General features: G+C 42.9%; 1 protein-coding gene across 1 annotated transcript in view; it reads right to left on the bottom strand.

The window, feature by feature from the left end:
* NTNG1 (netrin G1) overlaps window positions 1-13782 on the bottom strand; it is a 171162-nt gene extending 157380 nt beyond the window's left edge. The window contains exons 1-2 of the mRNA XM_034063872.1: window positions 13193-13782; window positions 7371-8078 (exon numbers count right to left, since the gene is read on the bottom strand). Coding sequence (XP_033919763.1) covers window positions 7371-7616 — 246 coding nt within the window. The 5' untranslated portion in view covers window positions 7617-8078; window positions 13193-13782. The remainder of the gene's footprint in view (window positions 1-7370; window positions 8079-13192) is intronic.
* Window positions 13783-14868: the final 1086 nt, after the last annotated feature.

The raw sequence follows: 14868 nt of genomic DNA, 5'->3' as shown, positions 1-14868 counted from the left end.
GTTTCCAGAACTCTCGGCTGAGTTCACTTGGCTTTGTTTCAACTAGGATGCTTACTAATCTAAATTTTAATATATGGAAGTGCCTCAGGAGCCCGCATTTGGTTTTCAGTGATTCTTAGCTGTTAAAAAATACAAGCCCTGCAAGAAAAAAAAATGAATCTTTGGTGTTTAGAAACATACAGTTAGTAAGTGAAAGAGGAAAAATATATTTGTCCAGAAAATTTGGACAAGCCTCAGCAGCATAAAACTAGCTCTGTTGAGTTCTGCCAAGTAAATCCAGAGTTTGCACTCCAAAACTTGCCCATCACAGTGGGAGGAAATATAATATCACACTCCTTGTACACTGTCCTTAAAATGAGAGAGCAGTGTGGAAAGCCTAATGCTGCACAGCTCACTTGGGACCACATGGCATGGGGCTTGTGACAGAAATGTGTGAAAGTTAACTAGCTGCTCCCCTTGAGGGGTTGATCCTGCAGCACCTCTCCTCCAGGCTGACTGCATGACACCGCTGGGTTAGAAAGCAAAGGTCGCTCTGCTGAAAGGAGGACTTACCTCCACTCGAAAAACAGTTCAGGGTTTCTAGCAGAGAAGGCACAGGGTCACCTGCCGCTGCCTCCTCTCAGCCTGGGAAGGTAGGGTGGGATGCACTGTCCTACCCAGATGACTGCTGGTTGAGATGCTGCTTTACTGCATTGTTTCTTTGCACCCCAGCAAATCTTATTACAAGAGTTTCCCTGCAGTGAGCCACAGTCTCAAGATCTCCTCTGCCTCATCATGAGACGTTCAAATTACAATACATTGCTACTGAAGATTTTATTTATAAGGTAGTGTTATTTTACTGAGAAAGAAGGCACTAAAGGTGCTTTTGAGGAGACATTTGTCGTCCAGCCACGCCGGCAGCAACCCATTCAGATTCTCCGTGAATGTCAGAGTATCCATTTTAAAGTGGAAGCTGCTTACTTCCTTATAAAATTGCTGTTTCCACACCCAAACAAGACCAAAAGCCCAAGTTCTGGCAGAGTACTTGAGCAGCTCCCCACAGATACCCTCCTCTGCCAGTGCAGGGAGGTGCATTGCGGGGTCCAAGGTGCTGAGAGCAGCAGGGAGGGACAGTAGCTCACGTATTTGAGACAACCACATCAGCAGAACCTCCATCTCACCCCAGTGATCCCTTGTTTTGCAAGATCAATTATTATTCCAATAAATTGATCAATGTGTTAGCTACAAATGTCCTATATTTCCAGCTAAATTCAGGGAAAAGAAAAATAATATGAGATTATTAGTAAGTACCAAATGGAACAAAGATGGTGTTAAACACAGCTGTTAAGAAGTTTCCATGACATGTGTTTATAAAATATACATCTTGTTAAAAGGATGCATTTGTATACATAGTAGTTATATGTGCCTTAAAGCTCTGCAACTGAAAATAAGTAGAAGCCCTTAACTTCACTTAGGAACCCTGTTTTACCCCAAAATATTTTTAACAACTTAAGTACTTTGTGGGCGTGCTTTTGCTTTGTTTAAGGTTTGAAAACATTCCAAAAGCCAAAGTGTAATTGAGGAGAAAAAAGCAACTGGATGGGGTTTTGTTAACAATTTACTGGGCAATCTTCATGTGTGATAATGAATAAAATGCAAATCTCTTTTAGTGGCAATTATTGGTTTTGATTTATTGGAAATTATTAATTTTTAGATTGCTTCCACTTGGAAGAAAACTTACCAAACAAATTTATTTTATATATATATATATATTTTTATTATTCCTATTCTTATTAAGTATACCCAGTTTTTTTCTTTTTTATGAAACCAAGAACTCCTTTCCCTGGAGGTCCAATGACGAAATGCCTTTGAAGTGTCTGCAGGCAGGCTGCTACTGAAGGCACAGGTAGGCTATCGCCTCTGTGTTGACCCGCGAGAGGGAGAAGGGGGAGCAGCAGACGAAAATGGCATCGTATGAGCTTTTCGCTTTCCTTTTGTCCTGATAGCTGTTCCGGTTTGAGGCTGGAACATAAGGACCAAAGTGGTGCTTTGATGGGAACAGTCATATCAATGTGGTGGTGTAGGTGTCCTGTCCTATGCAGGGGAGAGGAGAAAGGGTAGTGGAGCTGTAGCTCATCATATACGTTTTGCGGTACTAGAAATGAAATGAAATATCCAGTAACTTACAAAGAAATAGCAAAATAAGAACTCTGTTCCCTGAAAAATAAGGTTATATCCAACAATGACAAAGCAACACTGCTATTAATAAAATGTGCTCAAAAAAGTCCAAAATTGATGAATGAAGGTATTGTAAATAAAATCTTGCACATGCTTTTAAAATATACAACTACGATTTAAAATGTCTTGCCTAACAGTGAATGTATGCTTGCCAAAATGCTTCCAAAAATACATCTTTATTTCACATTTTTGATTTGTATGTTACTCAGAAGGATATCTGTTCATCTATTTATTTCAGTAAACATAACAATGGTATCACCAACTACACTATGGAGCATTTTCCTTCTTTTAAGCAATATGAGCCTATTTGTAATTAAGCATATATTAATGATTCTGAAGGTCTCAGAGGGAAGAATTTAATGTCCACCTCATAATATTATGCCAAAATTACATGCACAGAAGACTTTTTAATAATCTTTGTTTCTTAATTTAGTTTTGATTTGGCTATGAAATACAGGGTAGCACTCAAGGGCTCAAATTTCTACTGTCATCAGCATTTCTGCTCTATAAATTGTACAAATGCACAGGACTACCGTCTATAGGCTGGTTTTCGAGCTTCTGTTTAACCTAGAAGAAAATTAGCTGCAGGCAATGGATAATTAACAATAACTTCATATTTTTTTAGCCACTGGGATGTGGGATGGTGTTATGATAGCTAGTATAAACATAAACACAAAATTGTATTTTTATGTCCCTGTTTTAGCCACAAACACAGGTTGGTAAGGTAAATTCATCTCCAGTTTGCCGATTACAGCAATAGCCACTAGGAGTCTCCTGGTTAACTTGGTGAATTTTCACAGTAATCCTGGCTAAAGTTTGGATGCAGACCCTATGCTAAGCCTGGATTTCAGCACAGGGGCCAGTGTATGCAATTGTGACCTTGGGGTGGTGGGATTGCTATGTTTTAGAAATAAAGAAGTCAGAAGTCACCTATGCACTGCTCTTCAAGGGCATAAGATAGTGACAGTCTTAAAAAGTCAGATTTGTTTTATTTCATAACTGGGCAGAGTTTTGTGAAATTGTAACAAGTGCTTACAAAGAGGGAAGTAGAAGATATCACCAACTGTTAGTTACTCCCTGGGATTTAAAGCAGATTTGTTTTGTAAACTGAAATGCTGCAGGCCACAAGAACCAGCATCCCTAGGGTACTGAAAAATTTCCTTACACTATCTCTGCAAAGTGAATCCTGCAGTTTTGATAATGTTAAGTAGCTTCTTTCTCTTCTCTCTTCTCCTTCCCCTTTCTTCTCCTCCCAGACCAACTAAGTGTAAGCATATGGTGCCAGATACGCCCTTACATTGCCAAATGCTTAAAGTTCATGAATTACAAACCCTCAGGAATGGTCATGCTGGCTCAAATGTCATGATCATCCAGTCCAACTCTAGGACTGACAAAGGACAGCCAAATTTCCTCGAAGGAATGCCACAGAAAGCAGACATGCATTGTCTACCAGTGTGCATGCCTCACTCTATGCTGCTAGGGACTGCTTTGAAACATATAGGGAAGCCAGAGATGACCAGTCAAGCCCTTCTGCCAGGGGCTGGTTATCCCACAGGCAGGAGAAGTACTACCTGTTGGGGAAAGATGATATCACATCCTCCTTATAGACATGAGCAACTCCATGGCCAGAAACTGCTATGCTGACTGCTCTAAGCCACTCATTCTCTTATGTTTCTTCCCTGCATCTCTCCTCTCAAGCTAGATCCTTTACTAAGCCCTAAAAAGCCTGAGTGACTTCTAAATGATTATGAGATTTTAAATGCAAAATAATTTGGAGGGCTATTTTTTTTGAGTTTCTTGGTTTTGTTTTCAAACTTTTCTCTGCAACCAGAAGGACCAGGAAAATAAAAATGATGCTTAGATGAAAGCTGAAACTCTCACATACTTATAGGTTTCCAGGGGTTTGAGATTTCAGAATAATCTCACAAGTTGTCAATATTGAATGTCACCAGAAACTATAATGTTATATTCAGAATAGATAGCATAGAAGCTATTGTGGGATAGTTTTCCAGCTACATGTTCCCTGTAATACATATGGATGCTGTCCTGGAGGGATGACCCAGAGGTACTTACAAGTGGTGAGCTGCCACATGCTGGGTTTAACTACCACTAGAGGAGTGTTGTTTTTTGCAACAAATCTGAATATACAAAACATCTGGTCTGTCAACTAAACAAGCTAACGGGGTAAAATATTCATAATGGACTCATAAGAACATTTAATTCCATGGGGAATATGCAGAAATAAGTAGGAGGCAAATTTTACTGCCCATCTCGTCTCTATTGTATGCTTGTATGCATTGCAGTGTATGATTATATTGTGTTATTCCAAGCTACTACCATCTCTCTCTCATAGACTGGCTTAAATTTTACCGTAATCTCCCAGCATGACTTGGGATTCTCATTCTGGTTGTGTTTTCGGGGATATAATCCACACTACACTAATAGCTGACACAAATTCAACAGCTAGTATCTTAGTCCGTATAGTAGTAGTGGACAGAAAATCACCATGCCTGAAGAAACAACTTATATGGGAGCAAAACAGGAGGCCGCATCAGTCTCCTCCTCCTCCTCTTCCTTCAGAAGCAGACTCAGCTCTTTGGTACCTTATTGTTAGGATATCTGAAAGGGCCCTGATCTTGTTAACCTGATTTCAATAACAAAAAACTGCTACACATGTTTAGCATGAAAAAATCCAGTACTCACAACAATAAACCCAAGTGTTTATATGAGTCAGTTCAGCACTTTGCCATACTGAGAAGAAACCTTTGGATAGCTGTAATTTAATTCTGGGATTTTTTTTAGTTCAAAAACATGCCTAACAGGAATGCACTCTTTTCCACTGCCCAGCTTCTCCAAGTATGTCGTTGCTATCTTCTTAACTAAATGTCTGAAGCTAAAAATGAGCACAAAAGTAAAAGATCTCACTAGGAAATGCCAAAGGCTCTTTCCTAAAAATATGTAAAACCTCATTTGGAAAGAAAAATATAATTTCTACATGTAGCTATAGTAGAGATAGACATAAAGCATGTTTAGGAATGAGAGCGTTCTGCCGCTGTGCAGTACTTCAGGAACATTAAGCATTTCTGTCACTTTCCTAATTACCAATTACCAATTTCCTAATTACCAATGCATATCTGAATATAGTGTTTATGCTCAATATACATCTATACTTAAAGCAAATACAGCAGCTTATTGTGTAGGAGGTAATCGCTCTACATTCACATCACTAAATACAGATCCTCATGAACACTGTCCTTCTCCCCAGTTCTTCCGCTTTCTCTAATTTGTGTGTCAGGATTCTGCATCTCAGGGGCTTAAGCAGCAAGCCAGGTATAGCTGTAACCTCAGGTCATTCGATGCGAATTTCCATCCCCCATCAGGGACCTTGTTATGTCAAACATTTTCAGGGGAGTTCTGACACCATTTTATTTGGTTTTTAAAATGTCTTTTGTTTAAAGTCATTATTCTAACTGGAGACTAGGCTGGTAACCAAGGCCTTCAGAAACTTAAAAAATTACTGCTGCAGTGTTAATCTGCACTAAAAGGAAGAAACCAATTTTGCTCGTCAGTTTCTTTTGCACTAAGAACAACTTTTCTTATTCAGCACATGATGAGTTACTAAACATCACTGGTTGAGGGCTAAATCACAGCTGTTGCTATTCTGATGGAGAAAATACATTTCAAGATAAAGAAAAAAGACCATATTACATGGGCTATGTTGCTTTTATTTGTTTTTAAACAGTGGCTGCTTGAAGCTGCTCTGAGGTTTAGAGTGTCAAAGCCATGTCAGCAGAGACGGATTACAGAGCAGAGAGCAAGTGGTGCTGTCAAAGGTTCACAGTGAATGTAATTTATTCATGTGGCTCCACAATTTATCACGTGGCTATTAATGTTCATGGGAAGCAGCTGCATGCATGCACATAATGCCCTAAATGTATGTGTGGTTGGATCTGAACTCCTTACAGAAGAGCAGTGGTTAAAAATGATGCCATAAGGCATTTAAAGCCAATTTCCTTCCTGTGGGGACGCTGTCACACAGCAATGATGATTTGTACACAGGCAAATTAATGTCTTGTAGCCTTTTCTCTATTATGATAACTTCACTTACCAGAACTCGCTGGGTTTTCAATTCTCAATTATGTAGGCAATGTGATGTAAGCTTCCAGTACTTTATTAGTAGATTTAAGCACATATGCTATGCACCTCAAAAACAAATTTTCTAGTTAAAGGATACTGTATTTTCCACTCAGTATTTAGCAGAACATTCCATGGTAAAGAAAATAATTTCTCTACATTAGTGAGAAGAAACAAGTTATGTACATGTTGAAGATTTTCTTTAACTTGAATGACCTCCTACAGCACAATCTATCAAACACTTGGGAGCAGCACAGCTTTAAAAGGTTGATATAGACAATGTCTGCCTGGTTTCTCACACCTGTACAATTATTTACCGAGCCCAACATTTCCAAAAACTATTCTTTAATTCTAGGAGCCTGTAAATTAAGTAGCTTGGCTTTGTTTTATTTTAGTTGTCTTGAATGCTTACAGTTTGAGTTAAAAAAGAAAGCTGTGAGTAGCTGGCAGACCTGGCCCCTGCCTGAAGGTTTTTCTTGGTGCAGTGTCCATACAAACAGGTATGGATCTGCTGGTACACACCTGCTGTGCACAGCAGCAATGCTCCAGCAGGCTTGCTGGAAAAACTTCACCAAACCAGTCCCCACCACCACTTTTTAAGCTACTGCAGTTTGAGTTTCTAACAGTTTGGAAATGATGCTGAATATTACACCACACTATGATGCTTTCAGGTGATTTGTATTGGAACCAATTCACTGAAGTCTTTTGTGGTCCAATCAAATGCACCCCAGTTATAGGTTAGCACACTAGGAATTTTATGCTGCTTGCTTTCAAGTCATTAAAAGTTGGCCTAAAGAGATACCAAATTTAGATGAAGTCAAGGTAGGTCCCCATAAGCAGAACACCTCATTGCCCAGCTTAATGTACTGCTCTGCATTTTGTTCAGCAGAACCTTTCACATTTGGAACAAAATGCAGATTTTCTTGGATAATTACATGTGCACTCTAGGGCTTCCATTTTGAAGCCATCTATCACAAATATATACCCACTAATTAAGCAAAATTAAAAGCATGCCTTACCATTGCACAGAAAGTTTCAGGGGGATCTCCACATGTTATGTCTGGGGGATCCAGAGTCACTTTTACGTATTTGATCATGTCCCTGGCTTCCGGCTGGCAGGCCATGTAATCCCATACTTTTCCTTCTTCTGTGTAAATCTGAGTCTTACACACGTCATAGTGTCCCCACACAGAAGGGTAGTGCTGCATCACAGAGGATACGGTAACCCAGAGGGCGTGAAGTGACAGGAATCTTGACAAATACATTTCTAAATCCTTTTAGGTCACCTTCGTAAGGATGTTCAGTACTGGCGTTTGTGGAGTCTATAGATGATATATACGTTTACATATACATGTATGTATTTTATAAAATAGGTTGCAACTCAAGCGTGAAGCATTAGGATCGGGTGTTTGCCTCACTATGTTGAAGACTTTGGTAGAAACCACCCAGACAGCGATGACAACCTTTTGCAGCAACACAGTGATTGTCCTTTGTCTTATAACTTATCTGTCAGGGCTTCTTGTAAAAGATGTCCAATAGCAGATAATAATTTGTGAAGCTGCAGGTCTTCCGCTACACTGTCAATAACCCTGAGTGATCCTCCGTGTTCAGGGCTTGCAGGGGATGCCCAAACACACTGATAAATCAGTATCTGAAGAAAAAGGATGAGTGTCTGCAGGCTGGTGTCTGTTTCCCATCAATCATTCTTTTTTTCTGGCACCAGCACCCTTTTAGAAACAATAAAAATTAAGAGTTATTGTCCAAGAATCAATGCATTACAAAATATATGATATGTTGACATTTTGGAGGTTTGATGCAATATAAAGCAAATTGCTATAACATGGATAACCTTTACCGTAGGTGCTGTGCTAGAATGAACAAACTACCAGAATGATTCACAGTGAGAAGTATTGTGACATGAAAGATTTAACTATTCTCTAACAAAGACAGATTTATAATGTTCCAGGTGAGTTACTAATTTCTGCTTCCAAAACTGTATTTTCAACATAGCAAAACCAGAGAGCAATGTACTGAACTCAAACTATTGCCCAGATCATGTAGGCAGGCAGGCAGGGGAGCAGGCAGCCCAGCCCTGTGGAGCAGCAGCAGAAAGGCTCTTTTATTAAAGTGACACAGAGATGGGTATCAGAACTACCAGATACATATGGTGTCTTGGCAATAGGACCTCAGCGAGCTCTAAAAGAGCTTTTGGAAGAGTAACAAAGATATTGTAAGCACACACTTCTGTTTCCTTGAAGTTTCCCATTAGCATTGGAGGAGCTTTGCGCTTCTTTTTCCCTTTCTTCCCCTTTGAACTGTGATTTACTGATCACACTGGGGACAAACTACTGCTAAACATAATGGTTTATTTGTAGCTTATTATAAGGATGCTTCCCACTTCCGCATCTTAGTTTCCTAGATTTTGGGGTGGGTACCTGTATATTCAGCATTTATTCTACAGCGGATATATCCCCTTCCCTCCCTTCAGCAAAACAAATAGAAATTCCCTTGGTTTGTACCATGTAAATTATATTATTACATGTACAAAAACCTAGGATGTTATGATTTAAAATATGAATATCCTAAAAAATACAAGTAAAAATATAAACTATGAATGAGGGAAACTGTAAAGACAGGGTAAGTACCCTAATCAAAGAAAGAGGAAACCAGAGCTAGGAACTCCATTTCTCCCAGCCTGTGCCTGATGTCAGCCCATGCCAGTTGAAGATGGGTAGCCTGGGTGCTGGGCTTTCTATGGAAGTAGGATTCCAGCCAGCTGCTGCAGCACCTCTGTACTCTTTTTGTCTGGATGATAAAAATCTAAGCAAACCCATCAGAGAGATGTCAAGAAACAACTGTAAGTTACCACTCTCTGCAGCCCACTTTGCTTGTCCCTAGGTTTTTTAATTATGCTCAGTGCTATGAACCCTTCTGTAACTTGAAACCACGGGAACTGGTATGTGACCTGGTGAGCTCCTTAGCTATTTGCAAGCAGCCTCCCCATATATTTAAATAATGCTTCATCTTAAATTGAGCTAAACTACAGACACTATGAAATGCCAACAGATGGTTGAATTGTGTTTCCATAGCAAAGTAATTTACAATAATTGCCGTATGGACGTAAATGCAATTTTCCATTATATTCATTTTATCAAGTGTTACCATACAACTCTCATATTTTATCAGAATAGGCAGAGAATATCTGAATTTCCATGCAATAGCAATTCTCAATTAGTTCACACATATTTAAGTTCAAATCTGAATTAGATTAAGTTCAAATCTGAATTTTCTGCACAAAAGCAGAAATACATAAATCAAATCTTTTTAAGAAGCACACTGTGTAGTACCACTGGTTTTATAGTGACCTTACATTCTTTTTTGTTTTCAGTGGGAAAGGTTTACTTATTGTCTTGGAATTCAGAGCACACTTTATATGTCATTCTGAAGACACCTCATAGTCTTTCCTAATAGTCCTTTCCAATGTATTTTACTATTTTGCAGGGGGGAAAAAAGCCACAGTCAACCAAACAAAACCCCATCACTTAGAACAACTATTATACAAAAGGGAAATAACTATTCTGCTAAAAAAAAGAGATAAATTATTTTAAATTTGTGACAAATCAAAACACACTCTATATTGAAGAATGCTAGGTCATAGCTGTAGGTGAATAAACAGTAGGTGAATATCATGTTTCTGTGTACAAATAAGAAGTTACTGAGTTTAATTATCCTTAGACTACAAGCCTGTATATTCAGGAAAAAAACAGATTTGTTTTCTTTCCACATTTTCCTTGCTAGCTCTTCAGTTACCTGTAACCTTTTATAACTGCTGAGTTAAGACCCACTAATAAACAGGACTGGACAGGACTAAAATAATGTGAAGCAAGCCAACACTTTAACACACCGCACTGTATTCTGTTCCATACAACAAATTCTCATTAAAGTAAGCCAGTCATAATGATGGTCGTTACACAGAATTATAGACTATAACATCGTTTGAATTTAGTGCACTGGCAAGGAAAAAGTGCAGAAGAGTGCAAGACATCTGAGCATTAGGCAGGTGTAGCAGTGTATAACACACATTCCTGACAAGAAGCAGCCAATTATAGCTTAAATTTCTGGCGTATAACCAGTTCTGATTAATAGTTTTCCATTACATTACAGACATATTATTAATGTATTAAAAATGTCAAGCTTTGGCAAGAACTAATACAGCATGGCTCAGTTAGTCTGCAGTATCTTCTTTTAATGAGCTTACATTGATACAGGGAAAGATATTGACCAAAGCACATTAAGGATCCTGTTCCGGGTTTTTTCTGACGGAGCTGTATGATTTCTCCTGCTTATATTTATTCCTGCAGAGTCACTCACGATATGCATTCTACATTCCTGTGCTGTATTGCTAAGGACATATCTATTCGAATGGTTCTGTAAAAAAAAAAAATCTTAGAATTACAGTACTGAAGTTTACAGCTGTACCAGTTGCACAGTGCTAAGCCGGTATCTGTGGGCAACACTAAGATATTTTCCTTCCCAGTAATGCCTGTGTGTTTGGCCTTATGAAAAAGCAATCCAACAAATTTGGGATAACTAATATCTCGTGCTCTGACCCCCTGCACCTCATGGTGCTCTGCTCGTCATACACCATGGATTTTGGTGGCCCATGGCGATGGCAAACAGGGAGCAGTGTTCTTACTGACTGAGGGCGAAGGGAGGCAGGACACCAGCTAACGGATGAAAAGCTTTCAAAGCCCATTCCTCTTTCATGGAGCAACAGCAGTGTGAACTACAGGGTGTTTTGAGGGCTTTCGACATTCCTATATGTCATAGCCTCACACTGGGAGCTACTGGAGAGGCAAAAATGCTGAAAGCACTTCTGCTTTCCCTGCCTTCTCCCAAAGAACCTCTCCATTTGCAAAGCCCTAGGCATACAAGCCACAGAGTGTATGTTATAGCTGCTTGAGAGGAATTGCATGCAGCTGACCTCCAAACTCAAACCGGTTGTGAAGGCAGTGCAGAGCACCCACATCCCTTTCCAGGAGGGTTAAGTCAAACCTCACACGGCATTTTAATTCAGCAGCCTGAGCAGGTACCCCCTTCACAAACCAGCTAAAACATGTCTCGGCAGAATTGGTCCCAGTGAAGAACTTCAGATCTCATCGGGGTTGTTAGCAAACACTCCTCCTCTGCCTCCTTCTATCATAGTGAGAGTCCACCCCCTTCCCAAATAACTCCCTCGGCACAAACTGCGTTGGATGGATACCCTGCCCAAGCTCCCTGTTGGGAAGCTGCTGTGCAAACCATACAGTGGGCTCCCAGCCTCCCTCTCGGCCAAAACAGCAGGTAAGCAAAGGAGGTAATAAAATAACAAGCAATCACAGACCATTCATTGGAGAAAGTGTAGCTGTCACCACACACAAATAAGAGCAAGAGCCAAAACCAGTTGTTATAATGCATGGAAGTCTGAGGAGAATCAGCTAAACTCACAAAGCCCGGCACTGCACGCTGGCTGTCATCTCCCAACACCCGCGCCTGCAGAACAGTTTTTCCCAAAGGAAACATGTTTCAAGTTTGTATCCCTAAGGGCTTCAGCAGCTGAGTGTATCTAATCAAGCCCAAGTAAAAAAAGCCTTTGTGTCTGCTCCCAGCTATTAATTATTTAAGTCTGTTTAGAACATACGAAATAATGTGCACTGCAAAACAGAACTAATATTCATACTTGAACTTACATCTAATAACTTCCCATTGTTTTTCACCTTGCTACACGCAGACAACTTGATACATATACAACTGGTACATATAAAGCTCCTATATTTTAAAAACAACTATTTAACCCCTTTTATAAGTGCAAAATTATCCATCAATGCAAACAAGAAGTGAACCTGTATTTTATAATTTTCTATATGCTTTCTGTCAATACTTGTAGGAAATACAGTGTATTACAAATAATTGCTGTGGTGCCTTTGGACTCTGAACAAAGTTTAGGTTCTATTTTTATCTAGCTTACTTAATTATTTAGCAAAAAAAGATTTCTTTGCCTCAGGAGGAACGTAAAATGTCGATACCTATTGGTAGTAGAAAATAAAATAGAGTATTCTGCTACCAAAATACTGGGATTCGGCACTACACTTAAAATATTTCCAGTTTTCCCACATCATTCTTTGCTGAATGACACCTCATGCTACCGCTGCCATTACTTGCCAGCTAGCATCAGCTGTCAGCATATGGAGTAAAAGCACTTCAGCTATTTAAATTTTAGAGCCTTTGTACAGAGCTGCTTTACGTTTTTCCTCTAGAATCTTTATAATTGTGATTTTTTGCCTTAAATAGCTCTGTACCTAGCATCAATCTGTTCTGCCAGTTCTTCCTCTCAGAATGCAAGTTAAGAGCTGGGGCAGCACTGTTTTTTTGGTCATTATTTTTCTCCCTCATTACAGTAATACCTGCTCCTCAGGCAGTGTATCCAGTGTATAGGACTACCAAGCTTCCAAGTTGTGGTGCGAGCTGACAACTTTCTAACTGCAAGTTCTTAGCCTCCGAACTCAGTGAAAACAAATGCCTACCAGATCCTGAATTTGTTCTGTGCTATTGCCAGATTTTACATACGTAGCTAGAAAGTTGGTGCCACTTCTCATCAGTGTCACAGGGCTGAGGGTTGATGGCAAAGTCCAGGACTCTATGAGGATATTCCCATTAACTGCTGGAAACTCTCCAGTAAACATCCTTAAGGCTCCAGAAATATGCCAGAAATCAACCTTTATTTTTGTCCAATTAAAAAAACCAACCAACCAAACAAACAAAAAACCCAACCCAAACACAACAAAACAAAACCCCCACACACCAAAAAAATTCAACCAAGCCAGGGAAAGTTCTACTGCGGTTTTCTTCCCCTCGATAGGCTGCCCAGGCCACAGCTTCTCAACCTCAACCGCATTATCCTTAGGCAAGAGAGTGATTTATTCCCTCTTTAAAAGCATCTCCACCGTTTGTTTCACTCACTGTCTCTGCTAACGTCTCTGCAGAAGTGAGGCTGGCTCCTAGCACATCCAATCCGGAATACTGAAAAGTTGATTGCAGAACAACAAGAGTGTATTCAGCAGAAGCCCAAAACGCACATGCACCAACTTTGAGTACAAAAGCATCAGTTTTATCGGGTTTGGCCGATCTGCGCTGCTCCCCACCGCGTGGGGTTCCCTTAGGGGTTCGGGTTGTGTAGGGTGTGCGTGTCAGCGTCTAGAAAAGCAGCCCGCAATCTCCGATACAAAGGAGGGAACTGTTTCCAGGTTGAGTACCAGCGACCTGTCTGCTGATCCTCGGCCGGCGGGGCTACTCCCTCCGCCACCGCCCCGTCCGCTGTCAAATGGGACTTTTTATCTTCCTCGCTCCTCCCCAGCGGAAAAATCCGCTCTGCGGGGCGGGAGCGGCCGTGAGGAACACCCTTCCCCCACACTTCACGGCTCTTCCACCAGCTGCGCGCCCCGTTTCGGCCCGAGCTCCAGCTCCCGCGGAGGAGAGAGCCGCGCAGGTACCGCCCCGCCCGGGCCTGGCCGCGCCGCGCTCCGCGCAGGCGGCAGGGGGCGCGCGGCCCGCGCCAATCTGCCCTCGGTACGCGCCTCCGCGAGGGAGAACGGTACCTGCACGCGCTCCGCACCACGCGTACCCCCGCACCACGCGGCCCCACTCGTCCCGTCCCGGGGTGCACGGAGTTGCGGGCGGTACTCACCGCGCGGACGCGGGCTCGCCTCACCGCGGGGCGGAGCGGAGCCGCCGCGGCGCCGAGACGCACTGGGGCTCCCTCGGCGGCGGCGGCATGAGATGCCGCGGGTCGAGCGGGGGAACTGCTTCCCCCGGGGAAAGTTGCCGGAGGGGAGCGGGTTCTCAGCGGGGACTGCCGGTGTCCCTAGGCACTTGTCGGCGTCGAAGTTTGGCGGTGCGCGGGCGGCGGGCAGTGCGCGGCGGTGCAGGCTGGCGGCTGGGCGGGCGGGCTGCCGCTCTCCTTCGGCGCACGGCGGGGCGGCGGACGGTGTGCGGGCGCGCAGATCATCGCCGCGGAAGCGGGCACGGTGCAGGTGCTCCCCGCCAGCAACCACAGCCGCTCAGGGCGAGGGTGTCCCCGCTCGGGGCGCCGGCGGCAGCGGCATGAGGCGCGAGGAGAGCGGCGGGTTCGCGCCCCTGTCCGGGGCTGCGGCACGGAGGTCTCTGGAGGCACGGCCAAACTTCGGGCGAGAGCGGCACCTCCTCCTCACTTCGGAGCGGTCTCCCCGCGACTGCCGGTGAGCGGGGAGGTGGCAGCTACCCCACCTCCGGGCCCGCGCCACGCGCGGCCCTAGCGCCGCCGCCGCGCCCGCCCCCCCCCGCCGCCGTGCTCCCCGCCCCGCCACCCCCGCCGTGCGGACCGCCGGCGCCGCCTGCCCCAGAGGGAGGGTGAGGTTCTCCGCCTCCCTCTCGGCCGCAGCCCCGGAGGGGATGGGAGCTGCAGCGGCCCAGCCCTGGAGGTCTTTGGCTGGTCCCTTCTCG

This window comes from Melopsittacus undulatus, chromosome 6, assembly GCF_012275295.1.
Source record: "Melopsittacus undulatus isolate bMelUnd1 chromosome 6, bMelUnd1.mat.Z, whole genome shotgun sequence".
In the NCBI taxonomy this organism is placed as follows: domain Eukaryota; kingdom Metazoa; phylum Chordata; class Aves; order Psittaciformes; family Psittaculidae; genus Melopsittacus; species Melopsittacus undulatus.
Note: the sequence above shows the minus strand (reverse complement) of the source record. Positions and strands in the feature narration are given on the sequence as shown.